The sequence below is a fragment of the Schistocerca gregaria genome, chromosome X (assembly GCF_023897955.1).
Source record: "Schistocerca gregaria isolate iqSchGreg1 chromosome X, iqSchGreg1.2, whole genome shotgun sequence".
Taxonomy (NCBI): domain Eukaryota; kingdom Metazoa; phylum Arthropoda; class Insecta; order Orthoptera; family Acrididae; genus Schistocerca; species Schistocerca gregaria.
In genome coordinates this window covers 478,646,371-478,663,008 of record NC_064931.1, presented here as the reverse complement: position 1 = coordinate 478,663,008, position 16,638 = coordinate 478,646,371, and the positions used below count along the sequence as shown (strand labels likewise).

Below are 16,638 nucleotides of genomic sequence, written 5' to 3'. Positions count from 1 at the left end.
TGGGGCACACTATTATCCAACAATTTCCAGGAACCTTCACAAGAGGGCGATTTAACTCTGATCGAATGGTGATGCTGCAGACAGATTTGATATGATATGCCCTAGAGGTAATTGCAGCATGTGCTTCTTTACAGTGGCACACATAGTGTACCAGATTGATAGAGACCTGGCCAATGATACCTGTATCTGTTCAGTCCAGTCTTCAAGAATCTCAGGTTGACTAGATGTCAAAACGCCATGGAAATACTTCAGTACTGCTGGCTGTAAATGAGCTGGGACACAAGCAACAATTTCCGCGTCACTGGATCATAATTCCTCTTATACAATGTTCTGTCTAAATACTGGAACTGTCTTTTGTGTTGATCCTCATTTTTAAAGCTTTACAGGTTTCAGCAATGTTGGAACTTCCCCCTGTTCAGCATGAAAGTAATTTAATGCAGTGATGACTGAGATTTCATTCACACTGCTGTGTTCGGCTAAAGGATTCCTTGAAACACAATTGGTGTCCTTGCATTTGTGTTCAGTTTTGTATATCACTGTGACACTGTACTCCTGAAGCCTTAGCACTCCTCTTACCAGTTGACACGGCGAATCCTTCACACTAGTTAGCCAGCATAGAGACTGGTAGTCTATCACAATGGCAAATGGTTTGCCAAATTATTAGAGATGGAACTTGATGGCCCAAAAAACAGCAAGGCACTCTTTTTTGGTTGTAGATAGTTCATTCCAGACTTGGAGAGTACTCTGAAAGCATAAGCTATCACCTTTTCAGTAACTTTCTGAATCTGGAGTAGAACTGCACCTACCTCATAACCACTAATGTCAGTATGAAGTTTCATCTCAGAATTGTTGTCATACAATGCTAGGACTGGAGATGATGTCACCACCTCCTAAGGATAAGAAAAGATCTTTCTTGCACCTCATTCTGAGAAAATTTGTCATCTCTCTGCAGCAGTTCTTGAAAGGAATGTGCCTTATTACAGAAGTTCTTCAGCAATCACCAGTAGTACGAGCACATTCCAAGAAAACTTCTTGCATCACAAACAACTAGGGTCATGTGCGCCCATGTCAAAACTGTAAAACACGAAGACAATAAGAAGAGTTAATGATGACTACACGTCAATCCCTACTGATGGAAGAGAAGACAGCTAAAAACAGGGATGTGGAGAAAGGTCTATAAAATATGCCATAGAGAAATGGAGGTCCAGAACTAAATATTAAATGGACTTTTCCATATTGCTACGATGGATAAAAAGTAAGACATGATCGACAGCCCACGTGTCATTTGCTAAAACAGCCGATAACTCAGATGGCAAACACAGATGGGAATGTGAGCAGTCAAAAAGAAAGGGCATTCTGTCAGGAAATGGTGGACAGTTAAAAGTTTGGTGCAATGTGCACAAAGTGGTGATGGAGCACCACTTATCAAATGGTGATGGCTAAAAAGGCAGTGCCCAATACACAACCTAGTTAGAATGATATATTCACGGCGAGAATGCTGAGATGAGGTCATCCAAGCTGCTGGGAGAGGCTTAATAACCCAGAACTTTTTCCCATGAAGGGAGGGCCAGTGGTGATGCCAAAGTGACAGTAACTGCTGACAGACGGCAACACAGAGGTCATCGGAGGAAGTGTACAAACTAGCAGGCTAAGGTACGAGAACTGCAGCCTTGGCAGCAGCATCAGCGGCCTCACTTCCTGTCAGACTGATGTGACTAGGAACCAACATAAACATCACAGTGGCTCCATCAAGAGTGAACAAGTGACAGCTTTCCTGGACCCATTGCACTAAGTGATGGATGGTGTGCAGCACACAGAGGCTTTGAAGGGCATTGAGAGCGTCGAGCACATGACACAATTGAAAAGTGTTTTCAGATATACTGCATGGCCTGAAACAGTGTGAAGAGCTCTGCTGTAAATGCTGAGCAGTATTCTGGAAGCCGATACCAAAAAATGTCGGTGCCAATGACAAAGGCACACCTGACATCATAATCAGTCCCAGAGCCAGTAGTATATACAAAGGTACTACTGCGAAATGCTATATGAAGGTCATTAAAGTGAAGGTGATAAAGTGAAGATGGAGTAGTGTCCTTAGAAAGTGAACGAAGGCCAAGGTGAACACAGGGCATCACATCAAGCCAAGGCGGTAAAGGGTTCACACCCACTGGGAAAGTTGCAGGGAGCGACAAGTTAAGCTGCCGGAGCAAGAGCTGAAAGCGAACTCAATGAGGTAATGAGAAGAGGGATGCGCCCCATACTGGGAATCAAAGGAGTCATTGAGGAAGGAAGCATAGGAAGGGTGGCCATGCATGGCAGACAAATGGCATGGATATCTGTTGAGGAGAAAGTCACGGCAGTAGGACAGTGGTATTTCGGCAGCTTCTGCACACAGACTCTCAACCAGGCGAGTGTAAAAGACAGCAATGGCCAAATGGATGCCATGATGGTGGATAGTATTGAGACGGCATAAGAGGGACAGATATGCAGATGCATAAATGAAACATCAATAGTCTAGTTTCGAACAGACAAGGGACCAGTACAAACGGAGGAGGGTGTTTCAATTTGCACCCCAGGAAGTACCATTGAGGACCCGTAGGACACTGAGGGACCACATACAGATGGCATTCAGGTAAGACATGTTGGAGGACGAAGAAAATTTCCTATCATGCACGAGCCCCAGGAATTTCATAGTTTCAATGAAAAGAAGAGCGAGAGGCCCAAGATGTAAAGATGGTGGAAGAAACCAATCACGCTGCCAGAAATGCATACAAACGGTTCTGTCAATGAAAAGTGGGCAGGAGACACCCGGCGGGACACAGGCCATTATAGGGCTAATGGCAATAGCAAAGAGGACAACGTTCTGGACGGAATCCTGAGGCACACTGTTTTCCTGAATAAAGGTGTCCGACAAGGCAGAACCCAAACGAACCTTGAAAACTCGGTAAAATTCCAGCAAGAAACATGGCAGGTGTCCACGGAAGCCCTACGTGTAGAGAGTACAGAGGATTCCAATTCTCCAGCAGGTGTTGTAGGCTTTCTCCAACTCGGGGGGGGGGGGGGGGGGGGGGGGGGGGGGGGGGGGGGAACAGCCACAGTCTGGGATTTCAACAGAAAACCATTCATTATGTGGGTGGAAAAAGTGATGAGGTGGTCAACTGCAGAATGTCGTGCTCAAAATCCACACAGTGCAGTGGTTACTAAATTGCGAGACCTGAGCCACCATGCCAGCCAGGCATGAATCATACATTCCATCACCTTGCAAACACAGCTGGTGAGAGAAATAGGGTGATAGCTAGAAGGAAGGTGTTTAGGTATGGGAATGACAGTGGCTTCACGCCAGCATTTGGGAAACTTGCCATCTGCCCAGATGTGGTTGTATGTATTACGCAGGAAGTGCTTGCCAGCAAGAGAAAGGTGCTGTAACATCTGAATGTGAACAGCTTCTGGCCCTGAGGAGGAGGATCGGGATGAAGTGAGAGTGTCTAGCTCCCTCATAGTAAAGGTGGAAATGCAGCACTCACAATTCAGAGAAGCAAAGGGTATCACCCAGGTCTCCTCCACTTGTTTCCAATGGAGAAAGGCAGGGTGATAGTGGGATCAGCTCTTAATCTCCAGAAAAATGGCAGCCCAAGGTGTTGGAGGCAGCAATAGGATCCACAATGACATTGTCTGTTACTGTCAGGGTAGAAATTGGGGAATGGATCTTCGTCCCAGAGAGCCCTCAGAGGTTGGCCCACATAATGGAAGAGGGAGTGGAAGTGTTTAAAAAAATAAATAAATAAATAAATAAAAATAAAAAATAAAAAAAACCACAAGCGAATGAAATCCAGCATTCCAGCTATCCCAAAGAACGCGACAACACTGTGCACGCATCTGTTTATAACAAATGTAGTTTTCCGTCGTAGGACGACAGTTAAAAACACAGAGAGCCCTCAGAGGTTGGCCCACATAATGGAAGAGGGAGTGGAAGTGTTTAAAAAAATAAATAAATAAATAAAAATAAAAAAACCACAAGCGAATGAAATCCAGCATGCCAGCTATCCCAAAGAACGCGACAACACTGTGCACGCATCTGTTTATAACAAATGTAGTTTTCCGTCGTAGGACGACAGTTAAAAACACAGAGAGCCCTCAGAGGTTGGCCCACATAATGGAAGAGGGAGTGGAACTGTAAAAAAAAAAAGGTGAATTGCATCACACCATGCCTCAGTCAACCAAGGGGCCAGGACACATGGAAAAGAAAAAGAGCAAGGAATGGAACATTCTGCAGCGTTTAAGGTTGACGTTTGTAAGATACTCCACCTGGTCATCACAACTGGGGAAATCTTGTTCATCGAAGGCCACCAGGGAGGAGTAAAGCCTCCAGTTGGCCTTAGTAAGCTGCCATTTGGGTGTGTACGGAGGTGGGGTATGAGTCAGCAAATGGACAGCACACTGGAAATGGTCGCTCGTGTATATGTCAGAGAGAACAGACCACTCGAGACGATGGACAATGCAGGATAGGTCCAAATGGTAATATGTGAGAGAGGAGTCTGAAAGGAACGTGGGCACTCCTGTGTTAACGCTGAAGGTGTTAAGCTGGGTAAGGTCAGCCAAGAGGGCCCTTCTCAGACAGGTTCTGCGAGGAGCCCGAAGAGGATGGTGGGCATTAAAGCCACCAAGCAGCAGAAAGGGTTGAGGTAGCTGCCCAATAAGCTAGAGGAAGTTTGTCCTGGTGACATCGAGTGATGGAGTGATGTAAACAGTACAAAGCGAAAAGGTTACGTTAAGAAGGAAACGGTGAACTGCAACAGCCTGAAGACAGGTAGTCAGGAAGATGGGTTGACTCTGAACATCATCCCATATGAGCAGCATGACTCCCCCATGAGATGGAATGCTGACTTCAGGTGGAAGGTCAAACCAGACTGGGAAGAAATGTGAAAGCTCAAAGTGGTCATGAGAATGCAATTATGTTTCCTGAAGGCAGAGAACAATTGGACATTGTGATTCTAAGAGCAGCTGTAAATCCTCTTTGTTGGATCAAAGGCCATGAACATTTATTGGAGGTGAGTCATCACAAGGAAGAAATGAAGGGGTGTCACCTCAGCAGCTGCCAATAGCCAGCCTGTGAAGACTCACTGCTACAGAGCACAGAGGCAGGAGGATCCTGCTCCGTTGTGTCTACGGAAGCATCGGCTTTCTTCTGCTGTCAGCTTGCGAAGTCCAGCACAGAAAAATAGTTGGTGGTGCGCACTGGTGACACAGAGGCCAGCCGGGCGAGGGTATCATGTGGTGACATCGTCAAAGAGGATCTTCTAGTCAGCAAGGGAGAAGACTATTTGTCTTTGTTTGACTTCTTCAAGCCTTTCTGGTTACCAGAGGAAGACTCAGGAGTTGGTTGGCTGGAGGGATGAAGGAAGTCTTCACGAGAATATTACTTCTGTCCTTTCCAGCCTGCCAGTTGTGCAGCTGGTGACTTCACCCAATGAGGTGAGAGTTTGATGGCTTTTTGCACAGCTGGACAAAGAGACGGTGATGTTACCATGACATTAGGAGATTTCACAACCTCAGAGCTGAATTTGAGGTCACATGTCTGGGTGGCCATGTCCTTCATGGAGCGAGATACAGCAAGAACAGTACAGTAAGTGCCAGACACTGCAATGCAGAGTTTGCAATTTGCCAATCACTTGCGAGCGACCAGGTACGGTATTTCTTCCTTTACCCAGATTTCCTGGACAGCCTGCTCATCAAGATACACGGGACAATCTCGAGAGGCAGCGGCATGGTTGCCACTGCAGTTGATACAGTGGGGAGAAGGAGGTGAGCAATTGCCCTCATGAGCCAACCTACCACAGATTACACATCTGGTAATGGTTGAAATGATGACACTGGTAGCAGTGTATCGGGTTTGGAATGTACGGTCGGACTGTGATAATTTCACAGCCTGCTTTGATTTTGGACACAAGTACCACTCTATCAAAGATGAGAAAAAGAGTGTGTGTGGGCACTAAGGACGCATCTACCTTTTTCATCACACGATGGACGGTAATGACACCCTGATCAGACATTTGGATTTTGGTCTGTCAGAAAATCGAGCAGCCTAATGTAAATAACACCATGGGAAGAAGTCAGAGTTCTATGGGCCTCAACATTAACAGGATAGCCATGGAGCAGTAAAGCGGCAAGCAGTTGCTGTGCTTGAGAATCAGTAGTAGTCTACAAACGCAAAGTGCCATTGTGTATCAAGAGCAGGATTTCACAGGGCCAGTAACTGAATCAACAACTTTCTGAATTAGAAATGTATTTATTGTTGCAAAGGACTGACCATCTTCAGTACATGGAACCATGAGGAACTGTCGTGCAGCTGGGAGGATCTTTGAATTGGGAGCTTCATTCCATTTACGTTTGGTAGATGTGGACTGCAAAGATGATGAGTGGCTCATTGCAAGAATGTACCCCACGATTGCCAGCATCTCCAATGGCATGCTTCTTCCAACTGTGAGCTCCTTTCACAAGGGGACACAACTGCCTTATGTGGTTGTTTACACCTCAAGTCACACCTCCCGAACACCTGACAGAGGGACCAATCCACAATTTGGGAATGTAACAGCACAGACAATCACCCTCCTTGGACTTGGCCTATACAAGGGGGTATGTGTGAACCCTACCTGTCGATAAGGGGGGCTGGGAATTATGCATTACCCAGTCACCTGTTGCATGTCAGACGAGTGGGCTAGCCTTCAGGAGTGCACAGGGAGGAGGAAGATGAAAAAGAGGAGCCTAAAATGTCAAAGCACAGCAAGGCTGTGAGAAGGTAATAAGGAAAGGGAAAAGGAATGAAAAAACAGTGGTATGACTGTTCTTATGTCAGCTACAAACAATGTGGAACATTCCCAAAAACACCCCAGACATTTTCCCCAAGAGGTAGGAAAAAGAATAGCAAGAGGATAGACATACAGCATGGAAGGGAAGAGATGTTGCAAAGGCTGGTGCCCTGTGGTAACCAAGCACGAACCCGCCAGCCACCAAAGAGAGAGAGAACCTGGGGGCAGAAAATCTGTGACTGCTCTTATTTTCTCTGGATCAGTCTGCACTCCACTGCCATTAACTTAGGTTCCCCAACATTTTTATTTCTTGGGCGATAAAGAGGCACTTTTTCTTATTCAGGTGGAAGCCTGCAGTCAGAAAACACTTCAATGTGGTTTTGATACGGCTTAAACATTCTTCTGATGTCTTTGATAAAACAGCAATGCCATGCAGACAATGAAGACACATTGTCCATTGAAGGTGTCAAAGAAGGTTGCCAATCATACACTCTAAGGTGGCTGGAGCATTACAGAGTGCAAATGGCATTGAAGGCAGCCTTTCCAGTCCGCCTCATTGACCTTGATTTGCCAGTAGCCTCTTCATGTCTATTGTTGCGAAATACTTGGCCCCTTATAAGCAGACTAGGATGTCAGATAGGGTATGGCGACGGACTTCATCCAACAAGTTCTTTGTTGGAACTCTTTTCTATTTTCCTTGACATGCTGGCACCACCTGATGAATCTCTCTGTTGTTGTGACATACTTTACTAAAAGAGCTTGCTTTTTACTTGCCTTCTGCGATTCCTTTCATCAAGTGTGAGATTTTGTCACATCTGTCATATTTGGAATCACATTGTGGCATATTGTCAACACATTATGCATCTAAGGCTATTTCATTTCCCCAATATGTTGGGCCCTCTTCTTCAATTGATTTTCCACGAAGTCGACTTGTTGCTATTTATCAACCAAATTTTTTATTCAGATCGGCCTTGAATTTGTCCCATCTATCAAGCTTCTCTTCATTATTTTCAAACTGCTGCTGGGCTGTGCCGCCCAAGTAAAAGTATACATTTGCCAATCACATCATGCCATGCCTCCTGTTATATTTGACACCTCTATTGAAGCCATTCTGCTGTTTTGTCAGGTCCTGATCAACATCCCTAGAAAACTATGATGGATGTCTGATGTGTAGCTAATGTACTGCTGACTAAGAATCCATTTGTCCACTGAATATATGGACATGGGGAACAGTACTGTTTGTAATCTGTTTCTGTCCTTGTAGCCAATGACCTTTGCGTTGCCTAATTAGAGGCATGGTGATGTACATGTTCTGAGCTACCCGGTGTCTTCACCAAACAATGTCATGTCATAACCACAATCAAGTCCAAATCTGAAAGCAGGGTTGTCAATAAAGTAAAACATTTAACACTGGAACCACCGTAGAGCCAGAACCGACCTGCCTCCTGGAAGGAGAGTGCTGATATTTATGCAGACACGAAGTTTAACATTGCAGAATGTGCAAACATTACAAACAGCAAAATTTTGAGAACCTTCTAGAGATGACAAATACAAAATAACAAACATTTGCTGAGGATCAGATTTGAACTAGTGACATGCAGCACACCAGCCAGTGACACAAACCACTACTCCAAATTGCATGCAGTATAGCTCATGGGAGTATCACTGTAATAACAATTAACAGTAGAGATGATAACCCTTAGATTTATAAACTTCAAAAGATGCAAAATCAATTTATGTTTTCTCATTTGTGTGTTTGTCAGTGGCACTCCAACTGTTCATGCTTCAGCAATACACAAGTAACCACTTACTTAAATGATACTTTTTATTCATTTCACTATTTGAGGAGAACAATATGGTTTGCCTTCCAATAAAAACTATAGCCAATCTTCTCTCTCATTCAGGAGCATAAAAACAAATTATGTATAAAATCATCTTACAGCAATAACAATGACAAAAATAATAAAGCATTGGTATATCCAAGAAATAAATTTTATGAGATTCATGCTGGTAAGTTTAAACTAGCTTTGCGTAGCTTATTAAAGACTATAATGGAAGGTTAGGTTTTAGCATCCCAATGACACTGAAGCCATCAGAAACTTCTCATAAGCTCAGATGGCAAGATGGAGAAGGAAATCATCCATGTCCTGTTCAAAGAAACAATCCTGGCAGTGACCTTAATCATTTAGTGAACAAATGGAAAACCTAAATCTGGATAACCTTACACAGATCTTAACATCACTTCTCCTAAACATTCAGTACACTAACCACTGCACCACTTTGCTCAGTAAAAAAGATTATTAGATGGTCTAGGCTACATTACCAATAGATTTATTACCTATATGTGTTGTTATACAGTTTCATTCAACAGCTTTCATTCTGTCACACTTCATAAGTATGTTAAACAGTGATTAAAAGAACAAGAAAGAGGATCAGCTCAAAGGGGATTTTGGAATGCAGAACACGATGACATGGATAGTTCCATAATGCACCATTCAGAAAGAGGAACTGGTCATGGGGAGGAAAAAGGCATGGGGGAGGGATTCTAATAATGTAAGTGAGATATCCTAATAAGTACGATCTGAAACTAAAAGGTTACTTCTGATCTGAAGCCCAGTTTGGAGGTGGCATCTGATACATATGGCCAGTTGATTTATTACCCAGTCCTTGCAGGATGTTTTCAAGTTGCCGTAGCAGACTTGATAGTTGACAGATGACGGCTTCATATGTTGCTCTACCAATGGTGGTAAAAAACTATCCATCACAAGACTGGAGAGAGGCAGAGGGTGGGAGGGTTGCAAGGCGGGTTATAAACTTGGGTCATTACCAAAGATTTAGTCGCTGGAGTATGTGGTTTTAGGAGATGCAGAAAGGATCTCCCGTGAATTGTTCAAGTTTGAGGTGGTATAGTATGAGAAAGGGATGTCTTTATAATTGGTTAACACTAATGCAAAGGGTATTAGGAGTTGCATCTACAGTAAGGGAAATACTACACTACTGGCCATTAAAATTGCTACACCACGAAGATGACGTGTTACAGATGAGAAATTTAACCGACAGGAAGAAGATGCTGTGATATGCAAATGATTAGCTTTTAAGAGCATTCACGCAAGGTTGGCACTGGTGGCGACACCTACAACGTGCTGACATGAGGAAAGTTTCCAACCGATTTTTCATACACAAACAGCAGTTGACCGGTGTTGCCTGGTGAAACATTGTTGTGATGCCTCATGTCAGGAGGAGAAATGCGTACCATCACGTTTCCGACTTTGATAAAGGTCGGATTGTAGCCTATCGCGATTGCGGTTCATCGTATCGCGACATTGCTGCTCGCGTTGGTCGAGATCTAATGGCTGTTAGTAGAATATGGCATTGCTGAGTTCAGCAGGGTAATACAGAATGCCGTGCTGGATCCCAACGGTCTCGTATCACTAGCAGTCAAGATGACAGGCATCTTGTCCACATACTTGTAACGGATCAAGCATGCCACGTCTCAATCCCTGAGTCAACAGATGGGGACATTTGCAAGACAACAACCATCTGCACAAACAGTTTGACAATGTTTGCAGCAGCATGGACTATCAGCTCGGAGACCATGGCTGCGGTTACCCTTGTCGTTGCATCACAGACAGGAGCGCCTGCGATGGTGTACTCAACGACAAACCTGGGTGCACGAATAGCAAAATGTCATTTTTTCGGATGAATCCAGGTTCTGTTCACAGCATCATGATTGTCGCATCCGTGTTTGATGACATCGCAGTGAACGCACATTGGAAGAACGTATTCGTCATCATCACACTGGCGTACCACCCGGCGAGATGTTATGGGGTGCCATTGGTTACACGTCTCTGTCACCTCTTGTTCGCAATGACGGCACTTTGAACAGTGGACATTACATTTCAGATGTGTCATGACCCGTGGCTCTACCCTTCATTCGATCCCTGTGAAACCCTACATTTCAGCAGGATAATGCAAGAGCGCATGTTGCAGGTCCTGTACAGGGCTTTCTGGATACAGAAAAATGTTCGACTGCTGCCCTGGCCAGCACATTCTCCAGGTCTCTCACCAATTGAAAACATCTGGTCAATGATGGCCAAGCAACTGGCTCGTCACAATACGCCAGTCACTACTCTTGATGAACTGTGGTATCCTGTTGAAGCTGCATGGGCAGCTGTACCTGTACACGCCATCCAAGCTCTGTTCGACTCAATGTCCAGGCGTATCAAGGCCATTATTACGGTCAGAGGTGGTTGTTCTGGTTACTGATTTCTCATTATCTATGCACCCAAACTGCGTGAAAATGTAATCATATGTCAGTCCTAGTATAATATATTTGTCCAATGAATATCCGTTTATCATCTGCATTTCTTCTTGCTGTAGCAATTTCAATGGCCAGTAATGTATTTGGCCAGAAGTCTTTGGTCCCCTATTGCTGTTGATTCAAAAGATTCCAGCTATGTTACCAACAGTATGTAGGACTATTTCTTGCTACAATTTCAGTGCATGACATCCAAGGAATGCTTTCCACAGAGGTCTGATATGATCAAGAACATATTTTTCCATTCTTCCTAAAATAAATTCCAGTTATCAAATTATGTCACAAACTGACTGGACCTAGAACTTCTCCACTTTATCCCAAAAATGTCCGATAGTATTCATGTCACAACTATTAGCACGTCATCCAGCAAATTCACCAGATTTTCTCAGAGTGAGGCTGACATATAAAGGGTTTGTTTTGACACTTTTACCACAGTATTATACTTTTGCTATAGGCTGAAATGTTTCTACTGACATCTACATTAATTCTGTCATCAACTGAATGGTCTAAGGGAAAACCAAGTGAATCAGTGACACATTGTCCTACCATGACTAAATATACCTGTTGCATATTAGGCATTGACTCTTGTGATCACTAGCTTCTGGGAAGTAATATGGTCATGAAAACCCTGTCCTATCAACTAGCATGAGATGATTTTTTTCACTGATCTCTGTAGTAGTTGCAACGAAAGTCTTCCAACAAGAATATCTGGTAGTTGGTTCATACAGTACATTTTACAGTTTGTCAGCTCCTCTGAGCAAATTTTTAAGGGTTGTCCGAATGATGCTGGAGTTTGATATTTCCCAAACATTTCCCTTCACAATAAACCTGGTATCAGCAGACCCATGCAAACATAAATGTGAGATCTGTGAGAGTGTAAACCATAGCCTGGGGGTTGCAAAATAATGCACCATTAAAACTCACTCAGTTATCTCCATTGAGTCATTTGAGAGGCAAAAGTATATATTACAAATTGTGGTTGCACTTATATGCCTCACATGCTTAGCCTGATGTCACACCAGACCCTTCCTATTTTTCAGATCTCATTCTTCACCTTTTGGTCTTCCTAAATCTCTCCATCTTCTTTGTAAAATTACTTCACTTTATTTGATCTTCTTTGCTCAGGGTCTTCTGCCAATCTCACATCCTCCCCATGACACACACACACACACACACACACACACACACACACACACACACACACACACACAATCCTCCTTACTGCCACAATTTCACACCCTCTTTCCAAGCTCCACACTAATTTCCACAACATTTCTCTAATTGGCCCTTCTGCTTTACTGCCCTAGTGGGAATAACCACCTCTCATATAAAGGCACTACATTTTTGTTTTATGATGTTTTGTTTATTTTTAATCAGGACTTCCCTTTATTGCAGTAATATATTTGTATTACACAGATGGGACAGTATGTAGTAGAGACAGTCAGAAGAATCATATCACTGCTGGGAGTTCACAAATACTGTGGGAATTTCATTTGTCAAAAACACTAACAGCGAAGGGCTCTAATTCTTAATTACTGTATAACAAATATTTCATAAAGGCTGAAGAAGAATTGTCCAGTTTCTTCTGAGTCCAAGAATTCTTCATCAGGTCTTGGTGGCAAGGCAGAATGCATAGCAAGTTTCTAGTTTATCCATGCAAATTCATAGGAAATGAGAGAACAGATAGAAAAAGACATTGTATCTGGGATTGGCAATGGGTTCGTGTATCTGTGCCGTAGAAATGAACACGTAAAACACTGTGATCCACTCTCACCTCTGCTAGGTCAAAGAGCAAGATGTCTATTTTGTAAGACATTTGTAGCCAATTAATGTGGTAACAATTGTTGACAATAACTTCTGTTGCAATGGTGGAAAAGGCTGCAGATCATTAAAAAAAATTTAAAAAAATGAAACGATCATATGGCAATGCCAGCTGGGAGAGCCCTTCTGGGATAGTTAAGTCGCCTTATGCAAGCCATTTTATTTGATGCCACTTCAGCAACTTGTGCAAATGCTGTGGGGGACAACACAACACCCATTCCCAAGTGGATAAAATCTGTCACAGCTGGAAACTGAACCCAGGACCCCATGATCTACAGGCAGCAATGCGAGCAGCTAGACCATGCAAATGCAATAAGAGACACTATATGTGTACGTTTACATGGACAATAAACATTTTCTGTGTGTCTTAGCATTAGACATCGTTACCACAGTTAATCTGTTAGAAATGTATTAATTTCCAAAGTCGTGGAACATTGTAATTGCTCTTTCACCCAATAGATTTGGAAGTATGGAGCATAGTATTTTATATGGTTGTTCCATTAGTGTAAAAACATTTTTCTCCAATTCACATATACAGTGTCCTCAATATGTCCTCGGATTTTGTAAGGGGAATTATAAAAATTCTGTGTGTCAGTTTAAATGGAGGTACACACTGTATTCTTGATTACCTGATCCTGAGAAACATTAATACTCTTCAGCTAGCTGTGGGGAGGGGAAAAGAGATTATAAATAATTGCTGAATATAGCAGCCATATTAATTACAAATTAACCACCACAGTTACTTACTTCTTACTAGAAGGATCACCCGCTTTCCAGATAGCATTTGTATCCTCTGGATCATCTTCAACACATTTTTTGTACGCAAATCCAAGACGACAATACAAGGAAACAGCATTTTTTACTGCCTGAGGATCAATCTGGAGTACATTTGCTAACTATGAAGAAAAATGACAAACAGATTTGTAAGTTCAGTAATGATGTACCAATCACTTATCTTATATACACTTTCTATTTAGTGTAGAACACTGTAAGTGATGGGATATTAATATTGTATAATTACCTCACCCACTGTTGTATGTTCATCAATGGATACAAAAATTTTGTAGAGTAATGTTTCAAAATAATCACCCAGTACACGATTCATTACAAATCCTTTCAAGGGTGGTACAATTATACAGTCATCATCTTCAATAGGAACATCCAGGTAGATAAGGCCCTTCCTGTGATAAGAAATACAGGTAATGAGAGAATTATCTTGAAATAAGTTTTCTTGCAAGAAAATTTACATCAATACAATAGACAATACTTACAAATAGAGATTATGTATCAGATTAATATCAAGATCACCAGCTTTCTGAGTGCCATTATCAATAATTTTATCTATAACTTTCTTCTCTTCTTCACTTATCAACTGCAATAAACAAAGAACAAAATTTATATTTTCAGTTGGGCATTATAAGATCAGTTCTGTTTTCGTTTCTTAAGACTGCCAACAGTAAAAAAATGGTTTAGTCTTGCATTTAACATATTTCTTGTATTACTGTTTGTGAAACTTGCAACAGCCAGAAGGAGTTCCCCAACTCACTTCAGAATCAGAGGTTGTGTATAAAAGTGAAACCATAACAGGCAGTTAAAGTTGCAGAGAGACAGCGTGCACATAGGGCCAGTAGTGTCCTCTTTTGTGTGACTGAGCAGGTCAGTGTTATGCCACGCTCAATTGGTACAGAGCTGTCAAACAAAATGGAAATGTGTGAGCAAGTGCAGGTGTGCCTTGTCGACATCAAATGGTGTAATATCAGCATGTGAGCAAGTTCCAACAGGGCCAGAATGATTGGTCTCCGGAAAACAGGTTTGTCTCTCAATGGCACTGTGGTGTGTATGTGGCACACTGTTATGATATGAATGTGTGTACAGAACCAGTGGATAGAGAAGGGTCATACACAGCAATGAATAGGCACTGGACCACACAATGTGACCACAGTGCAGGATGACCACTATCTTATCCGCATGGCTGTAACCAACAGAACAGCTTTATACACAGAGCTGACTCATTGTTGGAGCATCGTAACGGGTGTGGACATCTCTAAGTTAATGTTTGGACACCATCTGCTGAGGGCTGGACTGGTGACACACACATCATTGTGTAGGCTTCCACTGACCAGAAACCTCAAACATTTCAAAAGGCATGTAAAAACCATCACCAACATGCTGAGTGGCAAAATGTGATATTTTGGACTAATCCCACTTCAACTTGTACTACAATGACAGCTGCATATATGGTAGATGCTGCAATGGTGAACACAATCAGGCAGACTACATTGTTCAGTAGCATAGTATGTAAATGTCAAGTGTGATTGTTTGGGTTGCTATTGGCAATAACATGCAATCTTATTTCCTACGTATTGAAGGCAATTTGAATGGTAACAGCTACATCACAGAGGGTGGAGTGCCCAAGGCACTGCAGGCAGCTTCACACCTCATATTTTATCAGGACAATGCCCAGCCATATGTGGCAAGGAATGTGCAAATGTTTTTTCAAGAATTATGGATACTGCAGCTTCCCTAGCCTGCACATTTGCTAGACATGTTGCCCTTCAAACATTTCAGCATATGGCTGGCTGGAAACTTGTTCATTGAAGTCTTCATGCAACCACTGTCAATGCTTTGTGGATGCACCTACAAACCATGTGGCAGTGTGTTCTTCAGCAGCAGATCAAGACCCTCTTCAATTCCATGACATGACATGTAGAGGATCTAAGTGCCAAAAGTGGCAGCTTTGTACTGCACTAAATCCTGGCAGTCAAAGTGTGTGTACAGTTCTGTAAATCTAATGATCTGTATAGTGTCATGTCCCTGACTGCAGAATAAATTTCATTGTAGTCATGTCTCTCTTGGTGTTGCATTTTTCACAAACAGTAATATAAATTTTCTTCTTCATGGAGCTGAAAACTATGAACTATTACTAATATAAATATGTAAATAACAGTTTGATTTGAAATTTATATTTTTCAGTGAGGGGGAGGATATAGGTATTTATAATCCACTGTGTGTCAATTGTGTATCAGTACTGACTCCATAGGTTATTTATTCATGATTTGTGTATATAACAGACAAGTTCTGTATCGTAAGAACTGTTATTGGCAAAATATTTTAATACTTTTACTTCATTATCATTACAAACATGTTGCCCATGGCAGCTTGGTAATCCAATCATTAGTACACCATCAAGTATTATGAATACAGGGCATTTTAGGAGGAATAGTAAATATTTTACAAGGTGGTAATATAGATTAATTCAAACAAAACATCCCGTATAACATGTGTCCAAATTTTACTCTTTACAGAGATATAGCTGGTTATAGATATACATTTTCATTTTGCATGTTTGTACTGAAGTTTAGTGCACTGAATATGTGTGGTGAAACAGTGTGACAAGTGCTCATTCCCCATCACACACTATTCATACATTGCAGAAACACAAGGCCAGCAGTTTCCACAGTCAGTATCACACTGCATGCACTTGTCACTGAATGGCCCTGCCACACAGCTACAGAAACATGTACTCTGCACAACTTTGTCTTGATGTTTGGTTTGTTGGGCACTCAACTGCACAGTCATCAACACCCATACAAAGTCCCAATTTTTGTACACAGTCCAATCTAGCCACTGTCACAAATGAAGAAAAGATGATGATGATGAGGAGGAGGAGGAGGAGGACAACACAAGCACCCAGTC

General features: G+C 42.4%; 1 protein-coding gene across 2 annotated transcripts in view; it reads right to left on the bottom strand.

The window, feature by feature from the left end:
- The window catches only part of LOC126298908 (protein FAM91A1), a 148,089-nt gene that overhangs the window by 71,570 nt on the left and 59,881 nt on the right, over positions 1-16,638 (bottom strand). For both annotated transcript variants that reach the window (XM_049990450.1, XM_049990451.1), the window contains 3 exons: positions 14,214-14,314; positions 13,964-14,123; positions 13,690-13,838 (listed from right to left, as the gene is read on the bottom strand). In XM_049990450.1, the coding sequence (XP_049846407.1) occupies positions 13,690-13,838; positions 13,964-14,123; positions 14,214-14,314 (410 nt within the window). The remainder of the gene's footprint in view (positions 1-13,689; positions 13,839-13,963; positions 14,124-14,213; positions 14,315-16,638) is intronic.